The sequence below is a fragment of the Heloderma suspectum genome, chromosome 4 (assembly GCF_057233095.1).
Source record: "Heloderma suspectum isolate Gila_16-S chromosome 4, 16-S_ref, whole genome shotgun sequence".
In the NCBI taxonomy this organism is placed as follows: domain Eukaryota; kingdom Metazoa; phylum Chordata; class Lepidosauria; order Squamata; family Helodermatidae; genus Heloderma; species Heloderma suspectum.
In genome coordinates, this window is record NC_139461.1 from 170,304,726 (window position 1) to 170,332,121 (window position 27,396).

The 27,396-nt window shown below is 42.1% G+C and overlaps 1 protein-coding gene across 7 annotated transcripts in view; it reads left to right on the plus strand.

The window, feature by feature from the left end:
- The window catches only part of RASAL2 (RAS protein activator like 2), a 280,500-nt gene that overhangs the window by 220,660 nt on the left and 32,444 nt on the right, over positions 1-27,396 (plus strand). For 5 of the 7 annotated variants that reach the window (XM_084851229.1, XM_084851228.1, XM_084851227.1 and 2 more), the window contains 3 exons: positions 14,428-14,581; positions 19,698-19,796; positions 21,633-22,184. In XM_084851229.1, coding sequence (XP_084707355.1) covers positions 14,428-14,581; positions 19,698-19,796; positions 21,633-22,184 — 805 coding nt within the window. Of the gene's footprint in view, positions 1-14,427; positions 14,582-19,697; positions 19,809-21,632; positions 22,185-27,396 lie in introns of all 7 variants that reach the window. The other 2 variants (XM_084851226.1, XM_084851233.1) reach the window with 1 other exon arrangement.

Sequence of the window (27,396 nt, forward strand, 5' to 3'; positions counted from 1 at the left end):
CCAGTGGCAGTTTCCCTAGCAAACCACCTCAGCTGACACCACTGGCTGGCAGTGGGGTCCTGCTTCGGGATTGAGTGCTCAGCGGGCTGTTGGATCCCGCCCAATATCTGAAGCTCTTTGGGCAATTCACAAAATAAAGCTTAAAGCCATACAATATAAAGAATATAATATAAATGCCTAAAGTAAACACCAGCAGCAGTGCAAGATCTAAAAAGCACTAACACCGTTTTAAAAACTGAATAAAAAGCCTGGGAGAATAAACAGTCTTTACGAAAGAGGTACCCAAAAAATGACAGTGAAGATACTAGGTGAAGCAACTCTGGGAGGACAATCCACAAATGAAAAGGCCCTCTCCTTAGTAGCCGCTCTCCTTGCCTCATTTGGCAGGGCACTCAAAGGAGGGCCTCTGAAGATGATTTTAGGGACAGGGAGGAGATGATCCTTCAGGTAACCTGACCACTAGCCATTTCAAGCTTTGAAGGTTAATACCAGCACTTTGAATTGCAGCCTAGAAGCCAGTGCAGATCACAAAACACTAGTGGAATGAGATCATATAGACCCAGTTCACACATCACAACAATGCTAGGTTTTTTAAATGATGGTTTATTTGAGACTGTGCAGGAACGAGCAAGTGTGCTGCCTCCTGACTGCTTGCTACTTCTGCTTCATTTCCTCTTTGGTAAACGATCCAAGAATACCCCGTTCCGGGGTTGTGCTGCATGACATCCGAACCTGGCAATCTAGATTATTGAGGAAGAAACAACCCAGAATGTTAACCCAACAACAAACTCTGGGTTAAAACTCTGGGTTGTTTCTCCCTCGGCATCCCAGAGACTAGTACCTGTTAATCTTGCTACCCTATTTTGGACCAGCTGAAGTTTCCAGACCATTTTCGAAGGCAACTCACATATAATGCATTGCAATAATCCAAACTAGAGGTTATCAGAGTGTGGATCATTGTAGTTAAACTTTCTCTGTCCAGATAGGGTCATAGTTGGTATATCAATCTAAGCTGATCTGAAGCCTAACTGAAAAAGAGATAATCAGCTTCATTCAAAAATGTCTGGAGTTGGCTGGCAACCTCCCTCTTGAGCACTTTTCCAAGGACGGGGATGTTGGCACCTGGCCTATAGTTGTTAACATCTTCTGGGTCCAGGTTAGGCTTCTTTAGGAGGGGCCTAATTATTGTCTCCTTTAAAGAGGCTGGTATCACCTCTTCTCCCAACAAAGAATTTACATCCCCTTGGACCCAGCTGTACATCCCCTCCCTATTGGATGTAGTAGTCATGAAGGGTAAGTACAACAGGTGGTCAACAGAACATAGCCAAGCACCTTGACTGCATCCTTGGGTCTCAACAACTAAAAGTCTCCCAATAAAACTAGACTAGCTGGTGTTCTTGATGTCTCTACTGATGGGACTGCATTTCCTGTGGAATCCAAGTCATGCTGGATGCAAGTGACTTTGTCTTTGAAGTATCTCGCAGACTTGTTACTGCATGCTACTGAGAGTTCCATCATCTCTTTCTGGCCCAGATTACAGCAGGCCATGAACCACTTGGGAAACTGGACGACTCTGAAAAAATGCAGAGTTGGTGGAAAAGAACTCTTACTTTGTCATCATCATTTTCATAGAATGGGGTGTTGAATGGGGTATGGCTACCCTTGAAAGACCAGGTCCACAGCCTGGAGGTCATTTTGGACTCCCAGCTGTCCATGGAGGCTCAGGTGTCAGCTGTGAGCTGGACAGCGCTGTATTAACTCCTTCTGATACAGCGGCTGCACCCCTTCCTTCCCGACCATCTGCTCCCATCGGTAGTACATGCCCTGGTCTCCTCTCGTTTAGACTACTGTAATGCGCTCTACGTGGGGTTACCCTTGAAGCTGCAGCTGGTACAGAATGCGGCGGCTCGCCTGATTAAAGGCAGCCGCCGGCGAGATCACATCACTCCAGTGCTGAAGGAGTTGCACTGGTTACCAGTTGTTTTCTGGGCCAAATTCAAGGTGTTGGTTTTGACCTTTAAAACCCTATATGGTTCTGGCCCAGCTTATCTTAAGGAGCGCCTCCAGCAACATCAGACAGGCCGCTCAACAAGATCAGCCTCGGATGGCCTTCTCTCTGTCCCATCAGCCAGGACAGCTAGACTGGTGGGGACGAGGGAGAGGGCCTTTTCTGTGGTGGCCTGCACTCTGTGGAACTCCCTCTCTAGGGAACTCCGCCATGCCCCTTCTTTAATGAGCTTCTGCCGTGCATTAATAACGTGGTTGTTCAGGCAGGCATTTGGGGTGGTTTAGGGTATTTTAGTCCATTCATGGATCACTGCCTCGTTGTGGCAAAGGGGCTTGCGTAACTCAGTGAAGCCATAAGCTATGCCGTGCAGGGCCACCCAAGACGGACAGGTCATGGCAGAGAGTTCGGACAAAATGTGGTCCACTGGAGAAGGAAATGGCAACCCACTCCAGTGTTCTTGCCAAGAAAACCCCATGGAACGTATCACAAGGCTAAAAGAGATGACGCCGGAAGATGAGCCCCTCAGGTCAGAAGGTGTCCAATATACTACTGGGGAAGAGCAGAGGATGTTTCCAAGTAGCGCCAGAAAGAGTGAAGCGGCTGAGCCAAAGCTGAAAGGACACTCAGCTGTGGATGTGTCTGGTGGTGAAAAGAAAATCCGATGCTGTAAAGAACAATATTGTTTAGGAACCTGGAATGTAAGATCAATGAATCAAGGTCAGCTGGAGGTGGTCAAACATGAAATGGCAAGACTGAACATCGACATCTTGGGAATCAGCGAACTCAAATGGACAGGCATGGGCGAATTTAATTCAGGTGACCATCATATCTACTACTGTGGGCAAGAATCCCTTATAAGAAATGGAGTAGCACTCATAATCAACAAAAGGGTGGGAAAAGCAGTATTGGGGTACAATCTCAAAAACGATAGAATGATCTCAGTACGAATCCAAGGCAAACCATTCAACATCACAGTCATTCAAGTCTATGCCCCAACCACTAATGCCGAAGAAGCTGAGGTTGATCGGTTCTATGAAGACCTACAACACCTTCTAGAACTAACACCAAAAAAAGATGTCCTGTTCATCATAGGGGATTGGAATGCTAAAGTAGGAAGTCAAGAAATCACCTGGATAACAGGCAGGCATGGCCTTGGTGTACAAAATGAAGCAGGACAAAGGCTAATAGAGTTTTGCCAAGAGAACACGCTGATCATAGCAAACACTCTTTTCCAACAGCACAAGGACATCACATGGACATCACCAGATGGTCAATATCGAAATCAGATTGATTATGTCCTTTGCAGCCAACGATGGAGAAGCTCTATACAGTCAGTCAAAACAAGACCTGGAGCTGACTGTGGCTCAGATCATGAGCTTCTTGTTGCAAAATTTCGGCTTAAACTGAAGAACGTAGGGAAAACCACTAAACCATTCAGGTATGACCTAAATCATATCCCTGATGAATATACAGTGGAGGTGAGGAATAGATTCAAGGGATTAGACCTGATAGACAGAGTGCCTGAGGAACTATGGACGGAGGTCTGTAACATTGTTCAGGAGGCAGCAACTCAATCCATCCGAAAGAAAAAGAAATGCAAGAAAGCCAAGTGGCTGTCTGAGGAGGCTTTACAAGTAGCTGAGGCAAGAAGGGAAGCAAAAAGCAAGGGAGAAAGGGGAAGATATATCCAACTGAATGCAGAGTTCCAGAGAATAGCAAGGAGAGACAAGAAGGCCTTCTTAAATGAACAATGCAAAGAAATCGAGGAAAACAACAGAATGGGAAAGACTAGAGATCTCTTCAAGAAAATCCGAGATCTCAAGGGAACGTTTTGTGCAAAGACGGGCATGATAAAGGACAAAGAAGGCAGGGACCTAACAGAAGCAGATGAGATTAAGAAGAGGTGGAAAGAATACACAGAAGAACTATACAGGAAAGATCTGAATGTCCCTGATAGCCATGATAGTGCGGTCACTGAACTTGAGCCGGACATCCTCGAGAGTGAAGTCAAGTGGGCATTAGGAAGCATTAGTAACAACAAAGCTAGCGGAGATGACAGTCTTCCAGCTGAGCTATTTAAAATCCTAAAAGATGATGCTGTTAGAGTGCTGCACTCAATATGCCAACAAATTTGGAACACTCAACAGTGGCCACAAGACTGGAAAAGGTCAGTTTACATTCCAATTCCAAAGAAGGGCAACGCCAAAGAGTGTTCAAACTACCGCACAGTTGCGCTCATTTCACATGCCAGCAAGGTGATGCGCAAAATCCTACAAGCTAGGCTTCAGCAGTATGCGAACCAAGAACTACCAGAAGTACAAGCTGGGTTTCGAAGAGGCAGAGGAACGGGAGATCAAATCGCCAACATTCGCTGGATCATGGAGAAAGCAAGAGAATTCCAGAAAAACGTCTATTTCTGCTTCATTGACTACACTAAAGCCTTTGATTGTGTGGATCACAACAAACTGTGGCAAATTCTTAAAGTGATGGGAGTACCAGACCACCTTACCTGTCTCCTGAGAAACCTGTACCAGGGTCAAGAAGCAACAGTAAAAACCAGACATGGAACAACCGATTGGTTCAAAATTGGGAAAGGAGTACGACAAGGCTGCATATTGTCACCCTGCTTATTTAACTTATATGCAGAGTACATCATGAGAAACGCCGGGTTGGATGAATCACAGGTCGGAATTAGGATTGCCGGGAGAAATATCAACAACCTCTGATATGCAGACGATACCACCCTAATGGCAGAAAGCGAAGAGGATCTAAAGAGCCTCTTGTTGAGGGTGAAAGAGGAGAGTGCAAAAGCTGGTTTGAAACTCAACATTAAAAAAACTAAGATCATGGCATCTGGCCCCATCACTTCCTGGCATATAGAAGGGGAAGAAATGGAAGCTGTGACAGATTTTATTTTCTTGGGCTCCAAGATCACTGCAGACGGTGACTGTAGCCATGAAATTAAAAGATGCTTGCTCCTTGGGAGGAAAGCTATGGCCAACCTAGACAGCATAGTAAGAAGCAGAGACATCACCTTGCCGACAAAGGTCCGTCTAATCAAAGCTATGGTTTTCCCAGTAGTAATGTATGGCTGTGAGAGCTGGACTATAAGGAAGGCTGAGCGCCGAAGAATTGATGCTTTCGAACTGTGGTGCTGGAGAAGACTCTTACGAGTCCCCTGGACTGCAAGGAGGTCACATCAGTCAGTCCTAAAGGAAATCAACCCTGAGTGCTCATTGGAAGGACAGATACTGAAGCTAAAGCTGAAATATTTTGGCCACCTAATGCGAAGAGAAAACTCTCTGGAAAAGACCCTGATGCTGGGAAAGACTGAAGGCAAAAGGAGAAGGGGACAGCAGAGGATGAGATGGCTAGATAGCATCACTGATGCAATGAATATGAACTTGAGCACACTCCGGGAGAGAGCGCAGGACAGGAAGGCCTGGCTTGCTATGGTCCATGGGGTCACGAAGAGTCGGACACGACTGAACGACTGAACAAAAGGGTATTTTAGAAAATGTTTTTATTGTAGAATTTTATTGTTTAAAACTGTTTTATTATATGCTTTGTACATCACCCAGAGTGGCTGGGTGACCAGCCAGATGGGTGATTAATAAATTTAATAAATAAAAATAAAATAAATATGGATAGGCTTGATAATCAGCTATGTTTGGTCAGACTCAGCATGAGTCTTTGTCCACCTCCATTCTAGCAGTTTTCATTGTTGCTTAATTGCCCCAGATCTGGTGTATATGAAAGAGCTTCCCAGGCACAGCTCAGAGAGAAAGAGAGAGAGAGGGTGCTTGGGCATGATCATGCTAATTGCCCGTGATCTCTGTATTCCACAGAGTGACCAAGGCCTCAACAAGTGTGCTGGCCATACCAGTAGGAAAATCCCTCAGAGCCCTCCAGAATCCATCTGAACCACTTAGCCCTCCCAGGGTGGACTCTTTTCACAAAAAAGCCACCTTTCCAGATTGAAAACAATAGTTTAAAATAGGGGTCCCCAACTTTTTTGGATCATGGGCATATTTGGAAATTTGAGGTCATGCTGTGGTCACCACCACAAAATGCCCAATCAGTGGATAGCCACTTTGATAACTACCTGTCATGTTTGTGGATCTTGGCTTCGTCTTACTCAGAAAAAACTGTTGTTTCATGTCTATCAGACGCTGTAATGTCTCTTTAATGAGGCATTGTCTAATTTGGCTAGTTGCTGGTAGTGCAATGCTTCTTTTTAACATATGTTTTGGCAGTGTCCAGTAGTTGATTCTTTTGAGGAGGAAGTTATTACACAGATTTTGTACTGGAACAGTATTTAATATTCACTCATGTACATGCTCTTTTAAATTATTTACCTGCTTCATGGAAATTAACAAATGGTCATCATAAATGGAATCTCTCCACCCTTTTAACAGCTAAAAGACTGATATTACAAAATTGGAAGGATAAATACTCGCCTCCTGTAATGCAGTCGATGAGGACCTTACAGTGCTATCAGTATTTGAACGGGTGGCATATGGACACCATCTTCAAATGGATACTTATTTGGATATTTGGTCTACTTTTGTTGAACCACATGTATAATTGCTAGAAAGCTGTATACAAACCTTGTATGTATACTTAAAAACTGGGATTCTTTTTAAAAACATTAAAAATTGGGTGCCTGAGAGCACCATGTTGGGGACCCATTCACAGGTGCCATTGGAGGTGCCCATGGGTGCCATGCCACCTGTGGGTACCATGTTAGAGACCCCTGATTTAAAAGGTCTCAGTGTCTTGAATGTGCAAGGATGCTGATATGAAATTAGGGCAAGATGAATATATACAAAGACCCTATGGGACAAGAAAAGAGCTGGTGCAGTAACCCTCCCCCCAACATATTTACCAATTCTCTGCCTCACTCTGTGGGACCAGCTTGATGCCACTGTTTTGTGCTGGTATATTTTGGTAGGCTCTCCGTTCTGTCAGGTTTGTGCTGCACTTTGGATAACAGAGAAAAGGTTTAATCCTCCAGGTTAAGTGTAATTCAAATAGAGATTTGGGTGGTTAATGGAACTGGTGAGAAGCAACAGATTTGGGCAAACATCGTAACACATACACACACGCGCGCACACACACACACACACACACACACCCTATATGCCTGCATGATCTTCCTGTTTACAGTAATCCTGCTTCCTCGTGATTAACTGCTCTCTTCACAGAGACACTAAGCGCCAGCCACTCATTTTTTCAATACCTTCCCCTCTAATACAGGAAAAGCTCTTTTAATCTGCCGTCATCACTGGCCATTAGAAAACAAGTGGAGTGGTTTTGAGTTATTATCTCTATGCTCAAAGCCAGAGGGGTTGGGCAAATTGTCTTCTTGTTAATTGCAGCACTGGGTTGTCAGATGAGATTTCTATTTTGTGGTAGGATCAAATTATTATTATTTTTCTAGAAAAGCAGTTCTTCTCATATAGGCATTGTTTTTATGAACTTGAGCTGTTCATGGACTAACAAGTATTACAAAAACTATTGCTTTTCTGTCTATGTGGTGTAATAATATAGAATAGTTTTGGAACTGGCAGCTGCAATTGTGGCCTTGGATAAACCATTTTCCCATCTGTAAATAGGTATGAGTGAGGGGGTTGTTAATGCAGTAAGGCAGATATTGCATAGTTGAACCTACAAGATGGGGCCGATAGAGGAAACAGAAGCAGAAGTTGGTTTCAAGCCGCAAATCTTCTGAGGTAGAATCCAGCCTTTGGAGCCTCTGCTCCTCTGCTGGGCTCCTGGAGTCTGGAGACTTGACTGGCTCCTGTCACTCCAGGCCCTCTTCATCATGGTTATGGCTGGTTGGCTCCCCCCCCCCCCATTCCTTGTTTGTGGAACAAGCCACGTATGGGTGCCCCTCCTCGTTCTTTCTGCTCGTGACTGTTCCTGCTCATCTCCTTGGCCCTGTGAGCCTCTCCTCAGTGTGTCTCTGGTCTTGCCAGCCCTGTTTCTCTTCACAGCCATTTGATTAACCTGTCCACGTTCATTTATTTATTTATTACATTTCTATACCTCCCAATAGCCAAATCTCTCTGGGAGGTTCACAACAAATTAAAACCACAAAATACAGCATAAGATACTTTATAAAAATCTAAAAGTGTAAAACTACAGTACAAAATACTGTATTGTATTCTAACTTCAGCGTGCCTCTAGCTTGCAATCTTCATTTTGCCATCTTAATCCAGATGCTTTAGCTCCCCTCCTCTCTTTGGAAGGGATCTCCCCCCCCCCGCTTTATTGCTGTATGATGGACAGCTATAAAGTTAAAGTAGCCAATAAATAAACATTTATTTGCACAAACATAGGCCTCACTAAGGCTTTGCCACTTCAGATAGCAGGTAGAGGCTTGCGTAAATGAATCCTCCTCCATGCACACAAATTCCCTATACGAAGAATACTAGCATGTCACGCAGCAGCCTAGGTGAGACACTTTGCTTCAAACCTAGTTTTCTGCGTGCAGGGAATGTTAGTGTATGGAGGACTATTCAGTCATATAAGACCCCACCTGCATTCAAAGAGGTGGGGAGAACTATGGTATGTTTGCCTTTTATTTGGTCCCACTTAACACTAGTCATGTGAGAAAACGTCTAGCTGAATGCAAACTTTTTCTTTTATGATAACTTGGACTGCATCACACACAGGATCCATCACGTTTGCCTGCCACAATGAACCAACTTAACTGGTCATTGCCATGTGGGTTTATCTGCTCCACTGTAAACTGCCACTGGAATGCGTTTGAAGTGGAGGCAAACCTTCGTAGTGGTGGCAGATTCACACAGGGAGCCACTTACTGTGAGACAGGCTTAAATGAGTTGATGTCTGATGGGAGGAGAAAGCATCCATTTATAATGCACATGAGTTAGATTAAAAACCTATATAAATCTTTCCATATGCAGAACTCCACCTCTGTTTTGACCAAATGAGCCCATTCACATCTTAGTGGATATGACACCTTAGAAAACAATATTCAGAATTAGTGATGTCTGCATAGGAAGTTGAACAGATGTTAGTGGAAGATTCAGCCTGCATGGTGGGATATGGTAAATACCCCCCAAGGGGGGAAGGATCATATGAGAGGCAAGATAAATAGGTCTTTTCTCATGTGCCATTTTTCTACCCCATTCAATCCCGATGGGACCACTCAGGGGCTGACATGATTCTTCCCTCTGTTGCTTATATGTAGTGTCTGGTAAACTTGCTGAAGGGAAGGGAGGGGATTCATTCCTCTCCTCTGAAAGGTCACCTTTGCTGTGTTTGCATAGAGTGTTCCCTGAGCTCTGCCGGCTGCTGCTTCTCCCTGCTGTCTTCTACCTCTAATCTCCTTATAGATGCAGCACCATGGCAACAGGCCCAGGGCTGAGTGAGCTGGGCACATACCAGGAACCTTGTTTGTGTCACCTGAGGGGCAGGATACAGTGTGTGTGAAAAATGAGAAGAAGGTTGATGGCTTAGTCTGTGCAGGCAGAGTGGTTTTGCTTGTGCCCTGCTATTTGTCCTGGCTTGTCCTGGAGGCTTACCTCTGAAACTTTATAACAGAAGCAACTTCAGTTTGTCTGCTTCTGGATTTGGCCATTGCTGCCTTTGCACTAAGGAATTCCTCTTCTGCGATGTAGCCAAAGAGGAGGAGGAGGAGAAAGTGTGGGGGTGCCAGGACACATGGCACCACTATGATTTGGGGCTGCACGGTCAGGTGGCTATACAATTGTTTCATGTAGGTGTGCTGGATTTTTCAGGATCAGTTATACAAGCTGGGTTATAAAAAGTTGTGCTTTACAGTAATATGACTGTTCCTTTGGCTATTCCCCAATATCTCCTGATGTAAAGCTGAGATTGGAACAGATGCATGTTTTTGGCTTCACACCCCACTGCGTATTACCTTCTTTTGGTTTCTGGAGGTTGGGCAGAAAGGGACTACCGTAATAGTGCTTAGGGTGGAGATACTTGGAATAGAGGGTTTTGTTAGATTGGCTTTTTTAAAAATTAATATTTTAGATATGCTTTTCCTAATCATACTGATGATGAAATATGCATGGCTGAAGCTTTAGGTGTGCATTTGGTATCAGCAGATATTTGACTGAAGCAGACTGCAGTAAAAACCGTTCATGCAGGTTTTTCTCTTAACATCTGATAACTTTTTGTGATTTCCTTGCAAAGGCATCTCAGGGTGTGTGTGTGTCCCATCCCTCCACCACCACCACCATTTTTATTTGTCCATTTGTGTAAATGGAAATGTCAGCAATTTCACTCTTTAAGGGTTTCTAAATCATGGTTGTTGATCTCAAGCAAGAATGAAACAAAGCAAATGTAAGGGCTTTCTCTTAAACATGTTTTGGCCAGCAATGTTTAACATTAAAGTTTTGAAGAGGAGAGGGGTGTAGGGCTGCTGCCTTTTTAATTGCTCTTGCTCCTATGCCTTCTGAGTGCTTGGCATTTGGAAATTAAGCAGGAAACGTCTTGGCATGAACAAAGAGTAACAGGAACTACTGTTCAAAGGACAGGAGCAGTGCCAGAAAAAAGTGACAACCCTGGGAGGGAAAGTGGTTGCAAAAGATTTCCTGCTTTCTGTTTCTTTTTCAGTCAAACCAGTGATGTGTTTGGATGATATAATGTATAGGATCCCATTAGAAGGAAATGTAACTTTCAGTAAGAGACACTGGATGTTAAAAACTGCAGCAGTTACACAACTAATCTAAAGCCCAGAGAATTGATCCAGATAATATTAACTCCAGAATAAAGGGGAAATGACAAATAAATTACTCTGCTTCTGTTTAACTTATCCTTATGTCACATGACTGCATGAAGACAATCATCAAGACAATCTAAAATTGAAATACAAATTAGTTCGAACGTAGTTTTAAGTAAGGAGGTAACTTACCATCAAACTGTCAACAAGGGAGTTGAGGTTTGGTGGATTGTTAACAATGTGAAACAAGGAAGCCTGTGGAACCCTTAAGCAGCCTTCCCCAACCTGGTGCCCTCCAGATGTTTTAGACTACAACTCCCAGCATTCCTGATCATTGGCCATGCTGGCTGGGGCTGATGTGAGTTGAAGGCCAAAACAACTGGAGGGCACCAGGTTGGAGAATGCTGCCCTGTAGACTTTCAAATTTCTGAGGAGCCACCAGCCTCTACTGTCCACACCCTCAACTTCACTAGTCCTATAGAGCTCTCTAAGCGTTTGTGTGAAGTCATTGCAGGGTGGTGTGGATTTACCTCTGTTTCTTCAAGCACATATAGAGGATACAGTAATTGAGTCAGGTTTTAAGATTCTTACATACATTTCTGAAAATGTACAAATACTGTATCTGGTAAGGTTTTCTCTTTGTAGGAAGCTGCCTTATAACCTGGTCACACTATCAGATCATCTAGCCCAGTATTCTACTCACTGGCAATTGTTCTCCGGGTTCTCAGGGTATTTCCCATAATCTGCTACCTAATCCTTTTAAACTGGAGATGTCAGGGATTGATCCTGGGACCTTCTGCATGCAAAACCATGTGCTCCCCCTGAAATATGGCCCATAATTTATAATGGAATCCACTGACATAAAGAACATTTTCATTACCTAGCTACCTTGCTTGTTTTAGATGGGGTGGGGAGAATTTATGGAGTCACTGCTAATGCATAGGGGTGGATTTTGGAATATTCTTACATTTTTGCAGAAGGATGATGTCTGTCATGTCAATGAAGGGTTTCATGCTGTTCACCTATGCAGCCAATGCTGTCTTGTTTACAGAGATATAGCTGTAGGGCTGCTTAGCAATGATGCCACATGGGTGGCATTTATACAGGATAGGATAAGTCATGGTTAGTGTAATTGTTTTGTTTTTGTGCTAGCCTTTTAAAGATTTCTGAAAGGCTCAAAATTTCCAGAATTTGTTTGAATCTGTTTGAATCTTATTATGCCATGAATGACAGGTTCATGGCATAATAAGGTATGCTTGAAATATCTGTTTTCATTGCTCAGTTTTGTCTAGATTTGTATGTGTGCATGCATGCACATTTGTTTGTTTTGTTTGTTCCAAATTATATATACAGGGCACATGTTATACTCCATATCACTTAACTATAGTTAGGCAATCAGGAAGGAGCAAGCAGCAGGATTCTGCAAATTCCCACTGCTGACATTAGCCATGATGAACTCTAGTTAAGTGAAAACCCTCAGCCTTAACCACAACTAATGTCACTATTGCTGGAACGCTTAACTGTGGCTAATACTAGAGAAAGGAAACACACTTCAGAAGGGAAATGGGCACAGGGAAGGCGCACTCCCATCTCTTAATTTGCTTCCTTCTCCAAATGCAGAAAAACAGGCGGAGGGAAAATCAGAGGCAGAAGGAATGGAAATAAAAGTAACAAGCATGGTGCCTGAAGGCACCATGGCACCCATGAGCACCTCCAATGGTGCCCATAAAGGGGACTCCAGTGTGATGCCTGAACACATCCGCAAAACTTTTTTATTATTATTATTTTATATTTTCCATTTTTTAAGTATATGTACTTGGATTTGTATATATCCATAGCAATGAATACATATGAAATGCATACAACTTTCTAGCAATTATACATAGGCTTCAACAAAAGCAGGCCAAATATCCAAATAAGTATCCATTTGAAGGTGATGCCTATATGCCATCCATTCAAATACTGAAAGTGTAGTAAGGTCCTCAGTCCACTGCATTATACGAGGTGAGTGTTTATCCTTCCAGTGTTGTAATTATCTTTTAGCCATCAAAAGGGCATGGAGAATCCATTTACATTGACCATTCATTAATTTCCATGAAGCAGGTAAATGATTTAAAAGACCATTTGCATGAGTGAATATTAAAGACTATTCCAGTACAAAATGTATCTGTGTAATAGCCTCCTCCCCAAAAGAATCAACCACTGGACAGTGCCAAAACATATATTTAAAAAATATATATTTTATAAACATATATTTTAAAAAAGCAGTAGCTGTATTGCACTGCCAGCAATTAGCCAAATTAGACAATCCCATATTAAAGCAACATTGCAGTGTCCAATAGACACGAAACAGAGTTTTTTGCTGAATAAGACAGAGTGTAAGATCCAGTGAAGCGGCAGATAGATGCAAAAGCAGCCATCCAGTGATTGGGCATTTTGTGTTGGTGTCCAGAGCAGTTTCTCAAATTCCCAAATGTGTCTACAGGTCCAAAAAGGTTGGAGACTCTTGTTCTAAACAATTATGGCAAAGGCAGCTTGATCGGGTCAGTAAGATTAATTCTTACATCGGTTGTACTATGGAGATAAGCAAACAGTCATGTACAATAGTACTGGGATTGAGGCCCACCTAGCTGTTACATTGTATTCTTTCTGCTGTCTTGTGAAAACACAGCTTTTTGCAAGAGACTTTTGGAGGAGGTTAATAGATACTGGCAGCTGCATCTTACTTTTAGTTTGTTTTGGAATGACTGATGCTGTTGTGATTGTCATGTGTTTTATTGTTGATTGATCTTATTACTTGAACAGTGGGTTGAGTTTATTTTTATAGAATAGCATTCTTTGGAGAAGGAGGAGGAGGAGATGATGATGATGATGATGATGATGATGATGATAGTATCCAATGAGCAGGAGCTAAAATGTGGGTAGCAACCTGAGTGGAGGAAGTTCAAGCTTGCTAGGACCATCTAACAGACACAGTGTCCAGGAATTACTGAGCCCATTGTGACTAAGAAGGTGCCAGCCCATCGGAAGGAATTATAGGGAAATTCTAAGGCCAAGGAAATTCTTGGCTTACTGAGTGACCTCGGTTGCTGTCTTCCAGCCAGGCATAGGATTGTTGTGAGGATGAAATGGGCAAAACAACAAAACCTCCACACCACTCATGTGTTAGTTCCTTGGAGGAAGGGCTGGATACAAATGTGAGAGCTAAATAAATTAGATAAATATTTGGCTTCCAGAGCAGCCTTTTTGTTACTGTATAGGACGTATACATGGCTGGGATGAAAGAATCCTACAATATGAGATGAATCATTTTCACTTTGTAGCTGGATGAAACATATGCAACTTCTGGGAATAAATGATTCAATGTATCAGCAAGGATGTTACTAGCAAAATTTTGGATTCTGTGAAACAAGTAGACAGCATTTGTTTGAGATATCCATACAGGTATTCATTTTCATTAGGGTTAAAAAGCCAGTTGTCAAGAGTACGCAATACCAACAAGCAAAATATTTCTAAGTTTCTGTACCTACTGGATCTGCCAAATCTTGTCTAGCATTTGTCGGCGGTTTCTTATTTCCAAGACCAATATTCAGAGTGAAGCAACCCTTAAAATGCGCTTAAAAAAACCTTTATTTTATCGAATCGCCTCCTTTCTTTTCCTGGTGTGTTATTTCCACCTCCTCCTATCTCTGCACAGGTCCCGTGGATTACCAAAACTGAAAGAGTCCCGTTCCCATGAATCTTTGCTGAGTCCAGGCAGCGCTGTAGAGACTCTAGATCTTGGGACAGAAGAAAGAGTCTTCATCAAGCCACTTCATAGCAGTATTCTTGGCCAAGACTTCTGCTTTGAGGTAAAAAACAAAGGTAGCCCTTTCCTTCCAAAAAGAAAGAAGGGGAGGGGGGAAATATGTAGATTGCTTAATCTACTCATACTTGTTACTTATCTCACTGTTTGTGGATTTCATAACTGAATGAGCAAATTAGTTGCTTTGGGAAGGGTGTGGACTATCTGATCATCAGATGACTGTCAAGTCCTTGGGGCTATTGACATCAATCCTTCAACAGAAAGAAATCTTTCAGTTCCTCTGCGGGCCTACTTGAACTTTGCAATGAATATCTGAGACAGGCAATTAGGAGAGATGTAATCTGTTACTGGGCCATTTTCAGCTGGTGTAGCATTACACCTGAGTTGGGCTACATTTTCATTTCTTAGGACTGAATTAGCAATCCAGCACCAGATGAAATAATGCAGTACTATGTTTTGGTTCTATCAGTCATGATTAGTGATGGGCAAATTCTGCTTGGCTTGACTTGATTTCCAGCCACTTGTTGCAATCTTCCTGGTGAGTGCTTGAGAAAAGTAGAGCTGGGGGGTTTTGTGTCACAGAAACTGATATTAGGTGATCTTGCCTACCCACTGCCCCAGGTGTTGGCCATTGAAGATTTCATAAGTTTCATAAACAGAATAGCCTCGCAGTGTGGGCTGTTCTACATGATCCCTCTTCTTACCCACAAGATTGAGACTTCCCCTTTACTGAGGGGGATCAGCTGACAAATTTGAAAGGCTGCAAGATATAATTTGAAATTTGAACAGACCATCTTCTTTTTTTTCTGCTGTCTACATTACCCCTTTTGAGAGCCTATTCCCTTTACCATTACTAATAAATAACTCTACCATTTTCTGTCATTTCTTTATCTTGCTCTTTGAACGTGGTATAGGGACCATTTGAAATAAGAACAGCAACTTGGGCAATACCATCATTTTGACTGAAGCTATCCTACCCAATAGCAACAGCTTCAGTTCTTTCCAATTATTGAGTTCTTTAATTACTGGGTTGTGGTATCTGTTGACCAACTGGCTTTAGGAATAACCACACCCACCTATCTCATAGAAGAGGGCTGAATAACTTATCCTGAACCACCTGCTGGGTTTCTTGACACATTTCATCTATTTGACAATATTGATAACTTAGATCCTGCCTTTCAGTTCTAGTCCGGACTTTCAATAATGTTGTTACTAATTACATAAAATAGAATTTGTGGTAATTTAAAAAAAACAATTACACAAAACAATTAAAACAGCAGCAGTATAAATTCACAAGAATTGGCTGTGCATAAAAGACTTGAAGGAATGTGTATGGCTTGGCAAGTCTCCAGAATGTTCCCAAACCATGACCTGGGTCAGCTTCCATGGAGAGAGAGCGTTTCACAGTTGTGCTACCACCACAAAAAAAGTCCCTGTCTCACATAACAATACTTTGCTTAAGGCCTCAATATTTGAGGGAGTGCCTCCCCCTATATATATCTGCCTGAGGATTGAGATCTGTTGGAGGAGCCCTCATTTGCATCCCACCAGTGTGAGATATACACTATGGTGGGAAGTGGGAGAGGGCTTTTTGTTCTGTGGCACCCCGGTTGTGGAATGCCCTCCCTTTGGAGGCCCGATTGGCGCAGACACTGGTTTTATTTCACGCCAAGTTAAAACATGGCTTTTTACCAAAGCCTTTGAGGGCTAATTGGATTCCCTGAGTTTGCACACTCTATTAACTGTCTTATTGTTTTAAATTTTAAATTGGTACTAGCTAGCTTAATGATTTAATATGTTTTAGCTATTTAAATTTTTTATTGTTTTATACTGTTGAAATTGATTTTATCTGTACTCCACCCTGAGTTGTTAATGATATACAGCAGGATACAAATGTTTTAAATAAATAAATAAATAAGTCACAGTCCTTAAAGGAGGAGGTGCCCAGAGAAATACCTCCCTAGGTTAAAAAGGAGGAGAGCTGCAAATATGTCAGGGTGGACACTGAGCCCATAGAATCCCAGAGTAGTTCTGATTGTGAGGAAGAGCAGTCGCTCCTGGGAGAGGAGCGCGCTCATCCTTCCCAGGGCCAACAGCTGGCAGAGATTCCTCCCACCGGCATTCCTGGCATAGATAGCAGTCCCGGGAGTGAGAGAGCATGGGAAGCAGACTTGTTGGACGCGTGACGCCGACGCAGGGAGTGGCGCCAAATGGAGGGCGCGGAAAGGAGGCGTAGTGCCCGGTTGGTGCGCAAACAACGGTTGCGTCCAGAGGATCCAAGGGAAAAGGGGAGGGACTCTCCCTAGCCCATAAGTTCAGGGTCTGCCAGTGATTCTCCTTCAAACGGGGACCAACTGTTCCCACTTCGGGCATAGGTACTCTGCTGCTCATAGCTAGTTGCTAACAGTAGAGTTGTTAAGTTGTAAAAGAGAAATAAAGCTTTGAAAAGAATCCCTTTGTCTGTGTCTGGACTTGGCTACTGGATTAGATTAAAAGAGGCCGCCAAGGAGCCCTTGACAAAATATTTAAATCTGAAGGCAGGACTTGAAAAAAAAACTTGATACATTGAGCCTCATGAGTTGGAAAATCTAGTGAACTAGACTTCTTTTTGCTTCCTTACTTGCATCTGATCCTTTTAGACGTTTTATCGTTTTATGAACTGAAGAACGTCTATAATCATAGAGGCTCGAAATGTGTCTTAAAATGTGTGTTTCTTTAAAAGAAAGCCAAGAATTTTGCCAAGCACCCATGGGCAGGTCATTAGTACCAAAGAGGTTCTGTATTGTTGTCTTCCTCTGAGTTACATGGAATGGGTTTAAAATAAATGTTATATTAACCTAGCATAACATTACCTGTTGACTGTCTGTGCAGGTATTCTAACCTAAATCCTAAATGATGCTCTTCACCAGACAAAATGTTTCAGTCTGTGTTATATATTTCAAATAGTACATTAAACATTTTCTTTCTTTCTTTCTTTCTTTCTTTCTTTCTTTCTTTCTTTCTTTCTTTCATTTCTAATCTGCCCAATAACTAATGTTATTGTTATTTATAAGAACCTGACTAAAAAATATGTACTGAAGTTCAACCTTTCCTGCATGTCCTTAAGTATGAATAGGAATCAGTCTGAGTCCTGAATAATATTATTATTATTATTATTATTATTATTATTATTATTATTTACATTTCTATGCCGCCCCATAGCCGAAGCTCTCTGGGCAGTTTACAGAAGTTAAAACATTAAATATGATATAAAAAGTTTAAAACCATTTATATAAAAGCATACAGGCTTTTGGTATGCTTTTGGTATTCATCACGTGAAACATTTAAAGTATCCCAGCTAACTTGCTGAACTAAATTTGGGGTATGGTTTCTAAAAGTACTAGATTGTGTAGAATCTGTAGATCCATAGCTGACTTTCACCATGTGGAAGTTCTTGGGCCATTTTACACTTCTGCCCTGAGAAAGAAAGATCTGTTCTTGCTTGCATTGGAGGTTACCCTGGCAACTTCGTTCCTTTGCAGGAAACACTCGAGAAATATTACAACATACTTTTATATTAGTATTCCATTAGGGGGAAAACATGTTCTGCTTTGCTTCAATCTTCCTTGATTGAACATAAGTAGCTCCATGACTAACCTGGGTTTACCTGCTATGTTGAGTGGCCCTCACAGAAAGAGCAAGCTATCATGCAGACATCTTTAGAGGTAGCAATTTAGAATCATAGGGTTGGAAGGGGCCTGCAAGATCATCGAGTCCAACCCCCTGCTTAATGCAGGAAGCCTGATTCCCAGGTGGTTCCCCATCCAAGTACTAACCAGGGCTGACCCTGCTTAGCTTCCAAGATCAGACGAGATCAGGCACATCCGTAGTTAGCATGGTCATTTTTCTCAGCTCCCCAGGTTTGGTATCCAAAATTTCAGAGCAATTAGGATAACGAGTATTGTTCCCGTATCATATGATAAGGAAACAGCCACTATATTCTAATCTGTGGGAAATTTTAAAAGTCCAGGAAAGGAGAGGATAGGCTCATTCTCTACACTGTAGGGCCTCCAGATAATTCATCAGACCCAAATCTTCATTTGGACATCACACGCCTCTGCAACATGTTTAGCAGAACAGTCAATCCAATCTTGAGTTCTGGAAGTTTCCTTTTTGAGACTTGTTCCTTCTCTTTTCCGTATTGTTTTATACCATCTTTTAATATTAGGCGTCTGTCTTTTTCTTTTTCTATTACGTTAATGTATTTACATATATCATTTATATTCCATCTTCCATATATAAACATAGCATACAGTGGGTTGGATACAGACTAATTCAATCAGTAATAATCAATAATAATTAGTGAGGCTTAACTTAGCAACAGCAAAAATACAAAATCAGCAGTAACAGTTTTTTTAAAAAAATGTGTAACAACCAAATATACCCATCAGGAAGACATGAATGCAAACATAGACAAGGGATTTTACAGGAGAAGTACAAATGTCTTAAAGGAATTAATATCCAAATTATAACTATCCATGTAAGCAATAAACAGGGTCCATGTTTTTTCAAACATTTCACATTGTTGTTTATCGCGACGTGGGTTGATATAAGCAGTTAATCTGGCTTTCAAGGTTAAATTCTAAATCTCCAAAAGCCATTCTCTGAAAGTAGGAAAATGAGAGTCACACCATTTAGTAGCAAGTAAGATTGTGGCTGTAGTTAATACTAAACTAAATCATAATGCTCCTGATGCATGGAGTTTTTCAGATATCCTAAGAAAATACTCAGTGGACTAGACTTCTGTCATTTGGAAGCTTCTTTCTCCTTTCATAATTCAATCAAATATCTGGGTCAAAATTTAGAATCCTGGGAATGTCAGTACCTTGTGTTTTTTGAAGCATGGTTCTTGTCATTTGCCTCTGGAGAGAAGCTGGGGGGGGGGGTTCACTGGGGAAATCTTCAGAGCTTGTGAACTGGAAGTGCGGGGAGGGACTGTACACAGCTTCCCAAGCTGGAGATGTGGACTCTGCTCCCTTCTGAACTCAACACCCATATCTCCTTCAAGTCCCCTACTATTTGTAAAAAGAAAAAAAGACATTCAGGTGTGCTCTTTCCTCTCTTGTGCACATTGCTGTCTAAGTCATGAGCTTGGCTGATCCTAATTTTTCTTTACGTCCTAGGTAACTTACTCCAGTGGCAGTAAATGCTTCAGCTGCTCTTCTGCTGCCGAAAGAGACAAGTGGATGGAAAATCTACGTAGGGCAATACAACCTAACAAGGTACCATATAAGGTGAAGCCCCGGAAAGCATCCAGCAGTAAAATGCACCCTGAGTAATTGCATTCTTGGCCAAGTGATATATCAGACTCTTCCCCAAATAAGCACACCCATTTAATTAGGTTGATGGCAACAGTGTAGCTGCCCCAAGAGGAAAACTGCTCAATAACACCAAATGATACTCTGCTGAGCTATATACAAAAGTGCAGTAGATTAAGTCTTTAACACATGGTCTTCTGTCACCCTTGCTAATGATTCTGTTCTCCAGGAGACTTGTCATTGTCTGCCTTATTGAAAAAGTGCATGTCCTGTGGCCAGTGTTTAAGATCTCTTTCTTTAACAGAGTGGCCAACAGACAAAGGCTAACCGTTTTGAATGTTGGTGTTTGCATTAAAAAAGAAATGTTATCCGAAGTTAGAACCTATCATACTGTGAAGCAATTGCTAGATTACTGGCCATTTTTCCAGTCCTGGTATTATAACTTTATTAATGGTGAATGTTACCGTTCATCCATTTAAATCTGGCTTCCAGCTGGGACTTAGGAAAGAAACTACCTTCATTACCCTGATAGATTACCTATACTGGGAGAGAGATGGGGAAGATCTCTCAGCAACATTTGATATGAACTGTCATGATATCCTTCAGGCTGGCTTGTGCAGGTTGTGTGGTGAGAGGTACTGCCTTGCAGTGGTTCTGCTTCACATTACAGTTTCAGTAGGTGGTGCTGGGAGACTACTGCTCTTCCCCTGTGGATGCAGTTCTACAGGGTACCATCTCGTCTGTCATACTTTTAAAGATCTACATGATGCTGGGTAAGGTTGTTCTAGAATTTGGGGTATGATGTTAGTATGCTAATAACTGTCAATTATATTTCTCCTTCCTCTCTTTGTCAGTGTGGCAGAGTCCTTTTTGAATGACTGCCTGAATTCAATAACGGTCAAGATGAGAATGAATAAACTAAAACTTAATACAGAAAACACATAGATGTTAAGCATGCGTGGGTGTGCTGATCTGGAAATGGGAAGCATGCCTGCTTTAATGGGGTCACACTCTAACTTAAGGAGCAGGCTCATGGTTTGTTAGTGATGGTCATCGTTTTACATACAGTGCAGTGTGCTAGACTCAGGGTTGCCCTTGAAGACCATTCAGAAACAGCTGATCCAACATGCAGCATCCCTGCTTTTAGTTGGAACAGGATACATATAACTTTGATTAGTTTTGAGCTGCCATGCCAGTAGCTGGTTTCTTGGCTAAGTTCAAGGTGCCATGTTTGACCTATAAAGTCCTAAATGGCCGGAGTCCGGGACATTTAGGAAATACCTTCTCCAATATAATCTTAATTCATGGTGGGTTCGTCTGGAGAACTATTGTTTCAGGTGCTGCCACTACTAAAAGCAAGGTTGTCCTTAACTATTGATAGAGTGATTTCAATAGTGGTTCCAATATTATGGAAGTCCCTCCCAAGGGAGATAAATCAGGCCCGATCTATTACGTTTAGGCCATTAGTGCAAACTTAATGTCCTCGGCCAAACCTTTAGTAGCCCTTGAACTGTTTATGACTGTTTGGTGTACTTCATTTTTATCTCTGTGTTGCTGCTGGTAGTTCTAGGTTCTGTAGTTATTAATTGATTGCCTTAATTTTATTATGGTTGATTAATCATTGGTTTATTATATGTTTTGATTGTTCTTAGCCATCTTGTGGTCTGTTTCTAACAGAAAGGCAGCATTTAAATATAACAACAGTGATAATAGTTAAGAGCTGCATAGAACAAGGACTTCCTATGATAAGTATTTCATCCTTACACCTTGCTAATCAGAATTAACCTTTTATCTCTCCAGGATAACTGCCGGCGAGCTGAGAATGTGTTGCGTCTTTGGATCATTGAAGCCAAGGACTTGGCTCCCAAAAAGAAGTACTTCTGTGAATTGTGCCTGGATGATACTTTATTTGCCCGCACCACAAGCAAAACAAAAGCTGACAATATCTTCTGGGGTGAGCACTTTGAGTTCTCTGGCCTCCCGCCCATCTACAGTGTCACTGTCCACATCTACAAGGATGTTGAGAAGAAAAAGAAAAAGGACAAGAATAACTACGTTGGTCTGGTCAACATTCCCATAGCCAGTGTGACTGGTCGACAGTTTGTGGAGAAGTGGTACCCCATCAGCACACCGACACCCAATAAAGGGAAGACAGGGCCATCCATCCGGATAAAGTCTCGATATCAGACTATCGCCATCCTCCCCATGGAGCAGTACAAAGAGTTTGCTGAATTTGTTACTAACAATTACACTGTGTTGTGCTCTGTTTTGGAGCCAGTGATCAGTGTCAGGAACAAAGAGGAGATGGCCTGTGCTTTGGTGCACATTCTTCAGAGCACTGGCAGAGCCAAGGTAAGAACATGCAGAGCTTCTGTCCTTGTCAAAATCAAATTCTTGATTTTGATTGCTGTTGAGAGTTGGCCTAGGAGGTTGGACTTGTACTGGAGTCTATCAAGACATTAAAGGCAAACAGATGCTATGTCACTATGGTTCTGGAAATTAACGTGGTTTCTGTCTCTTAGGGCGCAATCCCATGGAGATAGTTGGCCGTCTCTGAACCTGGAGGCAACTGACTATCCAATGCAGGGCGGGCAGAGCACAGAGGGGATCTTCTCCGCCGCGCTTTGGCTGCCATGCATTTACCACTAGATGGCCGATTTCAGCTGCTTAGCTGGAGAGGTTCGGGGGTGGGGAGGCCAGACGGCACGTAGGAAGCATTGTACTGGTGCTTCTGCCTTCCCCTCCTCGCCCCCCAGGAAGTCCCCATTTTTCCCCGCTCTGTGCTGCTCTTCTGAGTGCAGAGCCAGGGAGACCATGGCTGGCCAGGGAATGCTGGGAATTGTAGGACTTTTTCTATCTAAACATGCATAGGATTGCACCCTTAGTGTCTTAAGATGGAAAGTAAAGCAAAGACAAAAGTGTTTTAAAGAATAATTAAGTTTCCAATTTAAAAAAGAAAAGATTGATATACAAAGGCGTCTGCTATTTAACAACAACCTAACTCAGTACATAAATAAATATTCATTTATTTACATTTAAATCCCACCTTCTTCCATCATGGAACTCAAGGGTTCCCAGGTAATCTCTGGCACCCAAATCTTCTAAGATTTCAGCAAGGTTGCTGCATCATATGCCTTCAGACCAGGCCCTGGGAATGTGCAGCCATTCTTTGCGCATTCTGTCAGACAGTCTCATTTGTCTCCAATCAGGATGAGAACTAGAGGATCCGTTGCTTTTCTGATCCAGCTTGATTCATAGCTAACACTGCTTCTGTAATATGCCCTAAAATAACCCAGAGAAGTGACCCCAGGTTCCTTTGATACAAAACTACTGGCTGCGTTTACCAGCATGTTGCTGATCTGTCTCCCTACTTTTACTTCACTGTAGTTTATGATTTGATTCTGAAAGTGTTCTCTTACTTCCTATGCATTTCATTGAGTACCAGTAACTCTTAATAATGAGGATAAAATAAAGTAACATTTTGTTCATGTTGCTAAAGTTACCAAAATGATTTGAGGCTTCCTACTATAAAGTGATGTCCTGGGGTATATTTAGTAATGGAAATTATTCTTTGTCTTGGCTCTGAGGACAAACTGCAGTACTCCCTGAAAGACACAGGCGGCCCATTTTTCCTGCAGGTTTAAGAGCCCTCCTTTGCATTATTGGTGGGCCCCGACAGTGTGTCCCAAGAAGGTGAAGGCAAACATGTCTACCTAGACTCAAGCAGATGTATAGATGTAATCCCGAAGGCTAATCGATGCTTTCTCTGAGATAATGGGCATGTTAAGCTCCCATAGAAGTCAAGACTTATAGCATAATCAATGATGATTCCCATTTCCCAGGACAACCTTGCTCAAGCTAAGTAGGTCTGGGTCTTGTCACTGTCTGCATGGGAGGCCACCTAAGAATTCCATATACATGGGTAGCCTTATAGTCCAAAATGAATGAAAGGGGAGTATACATTTAAATAAATAAATAGAATTGATGCCACAATAGTTGACCATCCCTTTGATCTCAAGGGAGTGGCTGGTGGTAGGTCATGGGTGGGCTCAGGCCCTCGCAAGTTACTCATACTTTAGAAGTCTTCAATTGTTCCTGCATCCATTTCCTTGCCTTATCACATGGCTGCAACCCTCTGAGATTTTGCACTGGTGACTGTCTTCCAGTGGGGGCTGGAGGCCCTGTTTACAGAAGGCATGGGGTGGGTGGCAGCTTTCCTCCCCTGTATTTCCGGAACACAGAGTGGTGTTCCTCAGGAGCACCTATATTTCTGATGAGTCACTGGTTCTGCACATTGAGTGTCTCTTGTTATAAACAATGAAATGGGCCTTTGTACAAAGTAAGCATGCCAAAGGCACAAATCCTTTTCCTAATTAAAAAAACGGTATGGCCATTAGATCTCTGTTGTTAACATTGCTGTTGTTATTATGAGATAAACAAAAGTAACAATTTATTTTTTATTTATTTTAATAATGTTTAACCTGCCTTTCAGTGCCCTGCCCTCACAAGGCAACTTACAATATTACAAAAACACAAACATATAAATTACAGATTTAAAAACATGCCACAGCAGCAGCTAATGATTTTTAACCACCAAATGCAGACGGGAATAAATGCAGACTGGAATAAATGCCATCTTCGGGGGTGGGGGGTTAAGCTAGCAGTAATGAGGCCATAGATATCTCCCTGGGGAGGGAGTTCCAAAGGTATGGGGCCATCACTGACAAAGCCCTAACAATGAAGGTTCTTAAAATATACAGCTGTTTTGCTGTTGAATCTTGTATATATCTAAAGCAGCCATTTAAGTCAAACTGCATTAGAAACCAGCTTCTCACCTCTGTTCATTTGCAGTCTCTGGGATCTGTCAAATAATGGACTCATTATTATTTCCTCTGTATGCAAAGTAGAAATGGGAAGGACAGGGAGGGAGAGAGAAAGAGTGAGAGAAGTGTCCTTGACAGCTTCTGCTCCTTATTTTCTTCAAGTAAGCAGTTTAGTGATGGACAAGTATTTGATTCTGTTAATTTAACATTTGTTTCTGTTTGGGTTACAAACAGAAATAAAATGACTAGGGTAGAACTCATATAGACACCTGTAATTGTTTCTATACCTTGTATGCCTTTTCCTCATTGTCCGTTCAATACCACAGGCACATCTGAATACTAAACAGAGCAATCTGTAGCTTAGGATTTAATTTATTTTAGATGCACTATATGTTTTAAAATTGTAGATCCAGTAGAAATAAAATAATCTTAAATCCTTATTTTGCCCTTTTTATGGTGTTTAGTTTTGATTCTTGATAGAATCTTTATTTAGAAAAATATTATAATATTTGTATTCCTTCCTTCCTCCAACAAGCTCAACATTGATAGGGATATCCCTTTTTATCCTCACAACTACTTCGTGACGTAGGTTAGGTTGACATTGACCTGCCCAAGACTTCATAGCTAAGTGGAGATTTGAATCCAAGTCCCAGAAAATAAGACTGATAAATCGGGAAGAAATCATTCACTGGGCTAGCTTCTGTTGGTGATAGAATATACAGGATTCTTGAGTTAACATGGTTGAAGAACGTAGGGAAAACCACTAAACCATTCAGGTATGACCTAAATCACACAGTGGAGGTGAGGAATAGATTTAAGGGATTAGACCTGATAGACAGAGTGTCTGAGGAACTATGGACGGAGGTCCGTAACATTGTTCAGGAGGCAGCAATTGAATCCATCCCAAAGAAAAAGAAATGCAAGAAAGCAAAGGGGCTGTCTGATGAGGCTTTACAAGTAGCTGAGGAAAGAAAGGAAGCGAAAAGAAAGGGAGAAAGGGGAAGATATACCCAACTGATTGCAGATTTCCAGAGAATAGCAAGGAGAGACAAGAAGGCCTTCTTAAATGAACAATGCAAAGAAATCGAGGAAAACAACAGAATGGGAAAGACTAGAGATCTCTTCAAGAAAACTGGAGATCTCAAGGGAACGTTTTGTGCAAAGACGGGCATGATAAAGGACAAAGAAGGCAGGGACCTAACAGAAGCAGATGAGATTAAGAAGAGGTGGAAAGAATACACAGAAGAACTATACAGGAAAGATCTTAATATCCCTGATAGCCATGATAGTGCGATCACTGAACTTGAGCCGGACATCCTCGAGAGTGAAGTCAAGTGGGCCTTAGGAAGCATTAGTAACAACAAAGCTAGTGGAGATGACAGTATTCCAGCTGAGCTATTTAAAATCCTAAAAGATGATGCTGTTAAAGTGCTGCACTCAATATGCCAACAAATTTGGAACACTCGGCAATGGCCACAAGACTGGAAAAGGTCAGTTTACATTCCAATTCCAAAGAAGGGCAATGCCAAAGAGTGTTCAAACTACTGTACAATTGCGCTCATTTCACATGCCAGCAAGGTTATGCTCAAAATCCTACAAGCTAGGCTTCAGCAGTACGTGAACCGAGAACTACCGGAAGTACAAGCTGGGTTTCGAAGAGGCAGAGGAACTAGAGATCAAATCGCCAACATTCGCTGCATCATGGAGAAAGCAAGAGAATTCCAGAAAAACGTCTATTTCTGCTTCATTGACTATGCTAAAGCGTTTGATTGTGTTGATCACAACAAACTCTGGCAAATTCTTAAAGAGGTGGGAGTACCAGACCACCTAACCTGTCTTCTGAGAAACCTGTACAAGGGTCAAGAAGCAACAGTATGAACCAGACATGCAACAACCGATTGGTTCAAAATTGGGAAAGGAGTACGACAAGGCTGCATATTGTCACCCTGCTTATTTAACTTATATGCAGAGGACATCATGAGAAACGCCGGGTTGGATGAATCACAGGTCGGAATTATGATTGCCGGGAGAATTATCAACAATCAGATACGCAGACGATACCACCCTAATGGCAGAAAGCGAAGAGGATCTCAAGAGCCTCTTGTTGAGCGTGAAAGAGGAGAGTGCAAAAGCTGGTTTGAAACTCAACATTAAAAAAACTAAGATCATGGCATCTGGCCCCATCGCTTCCTGGCATATAGAAGGGGAAGAAATGGAAGCAGTGACAGATTTTATTTTCTTGGGCTCCAAGATCACCGCAGACGGTGACTGTAGCAATGAAATTAAAAGACGCTTGCTCCTTGGGAGGAAAGCTATGGCAAACCTAGACAGCATAGTAAGAAACAGAGACATCACCTTGCCGACAAAGGTTCGTATAATCAAAGCTATGGTTTTCCCAGTAGCAACGTATGGCTGTGAGAGCTGGACTATAAGGAAGGCTAAGCGCCAAAGAATTGATGCTTTCGAACTGTGGTGCTGGAGAAGACTCTTACGAGTGCCCTGGACTGCAAGGAGGTCAAATCAGTCCATCCTAAAGGAAATCAACCCTGAGTGCTCATTGGAAGGACAGATACTGAAGCTGAAGCTCAAATATTTTGGCCACCGAATGTGAAGAGAAAAGTCACTGGAAAAGGCCCTGATGCTGGGAAAGATTGAAGGCAAAAGGAGAAGGGGACGGCAGAGGATGAGATGGCTAGATAGCATCACCGATGCAATGAATATGGACTTGAGCACACTCCGGG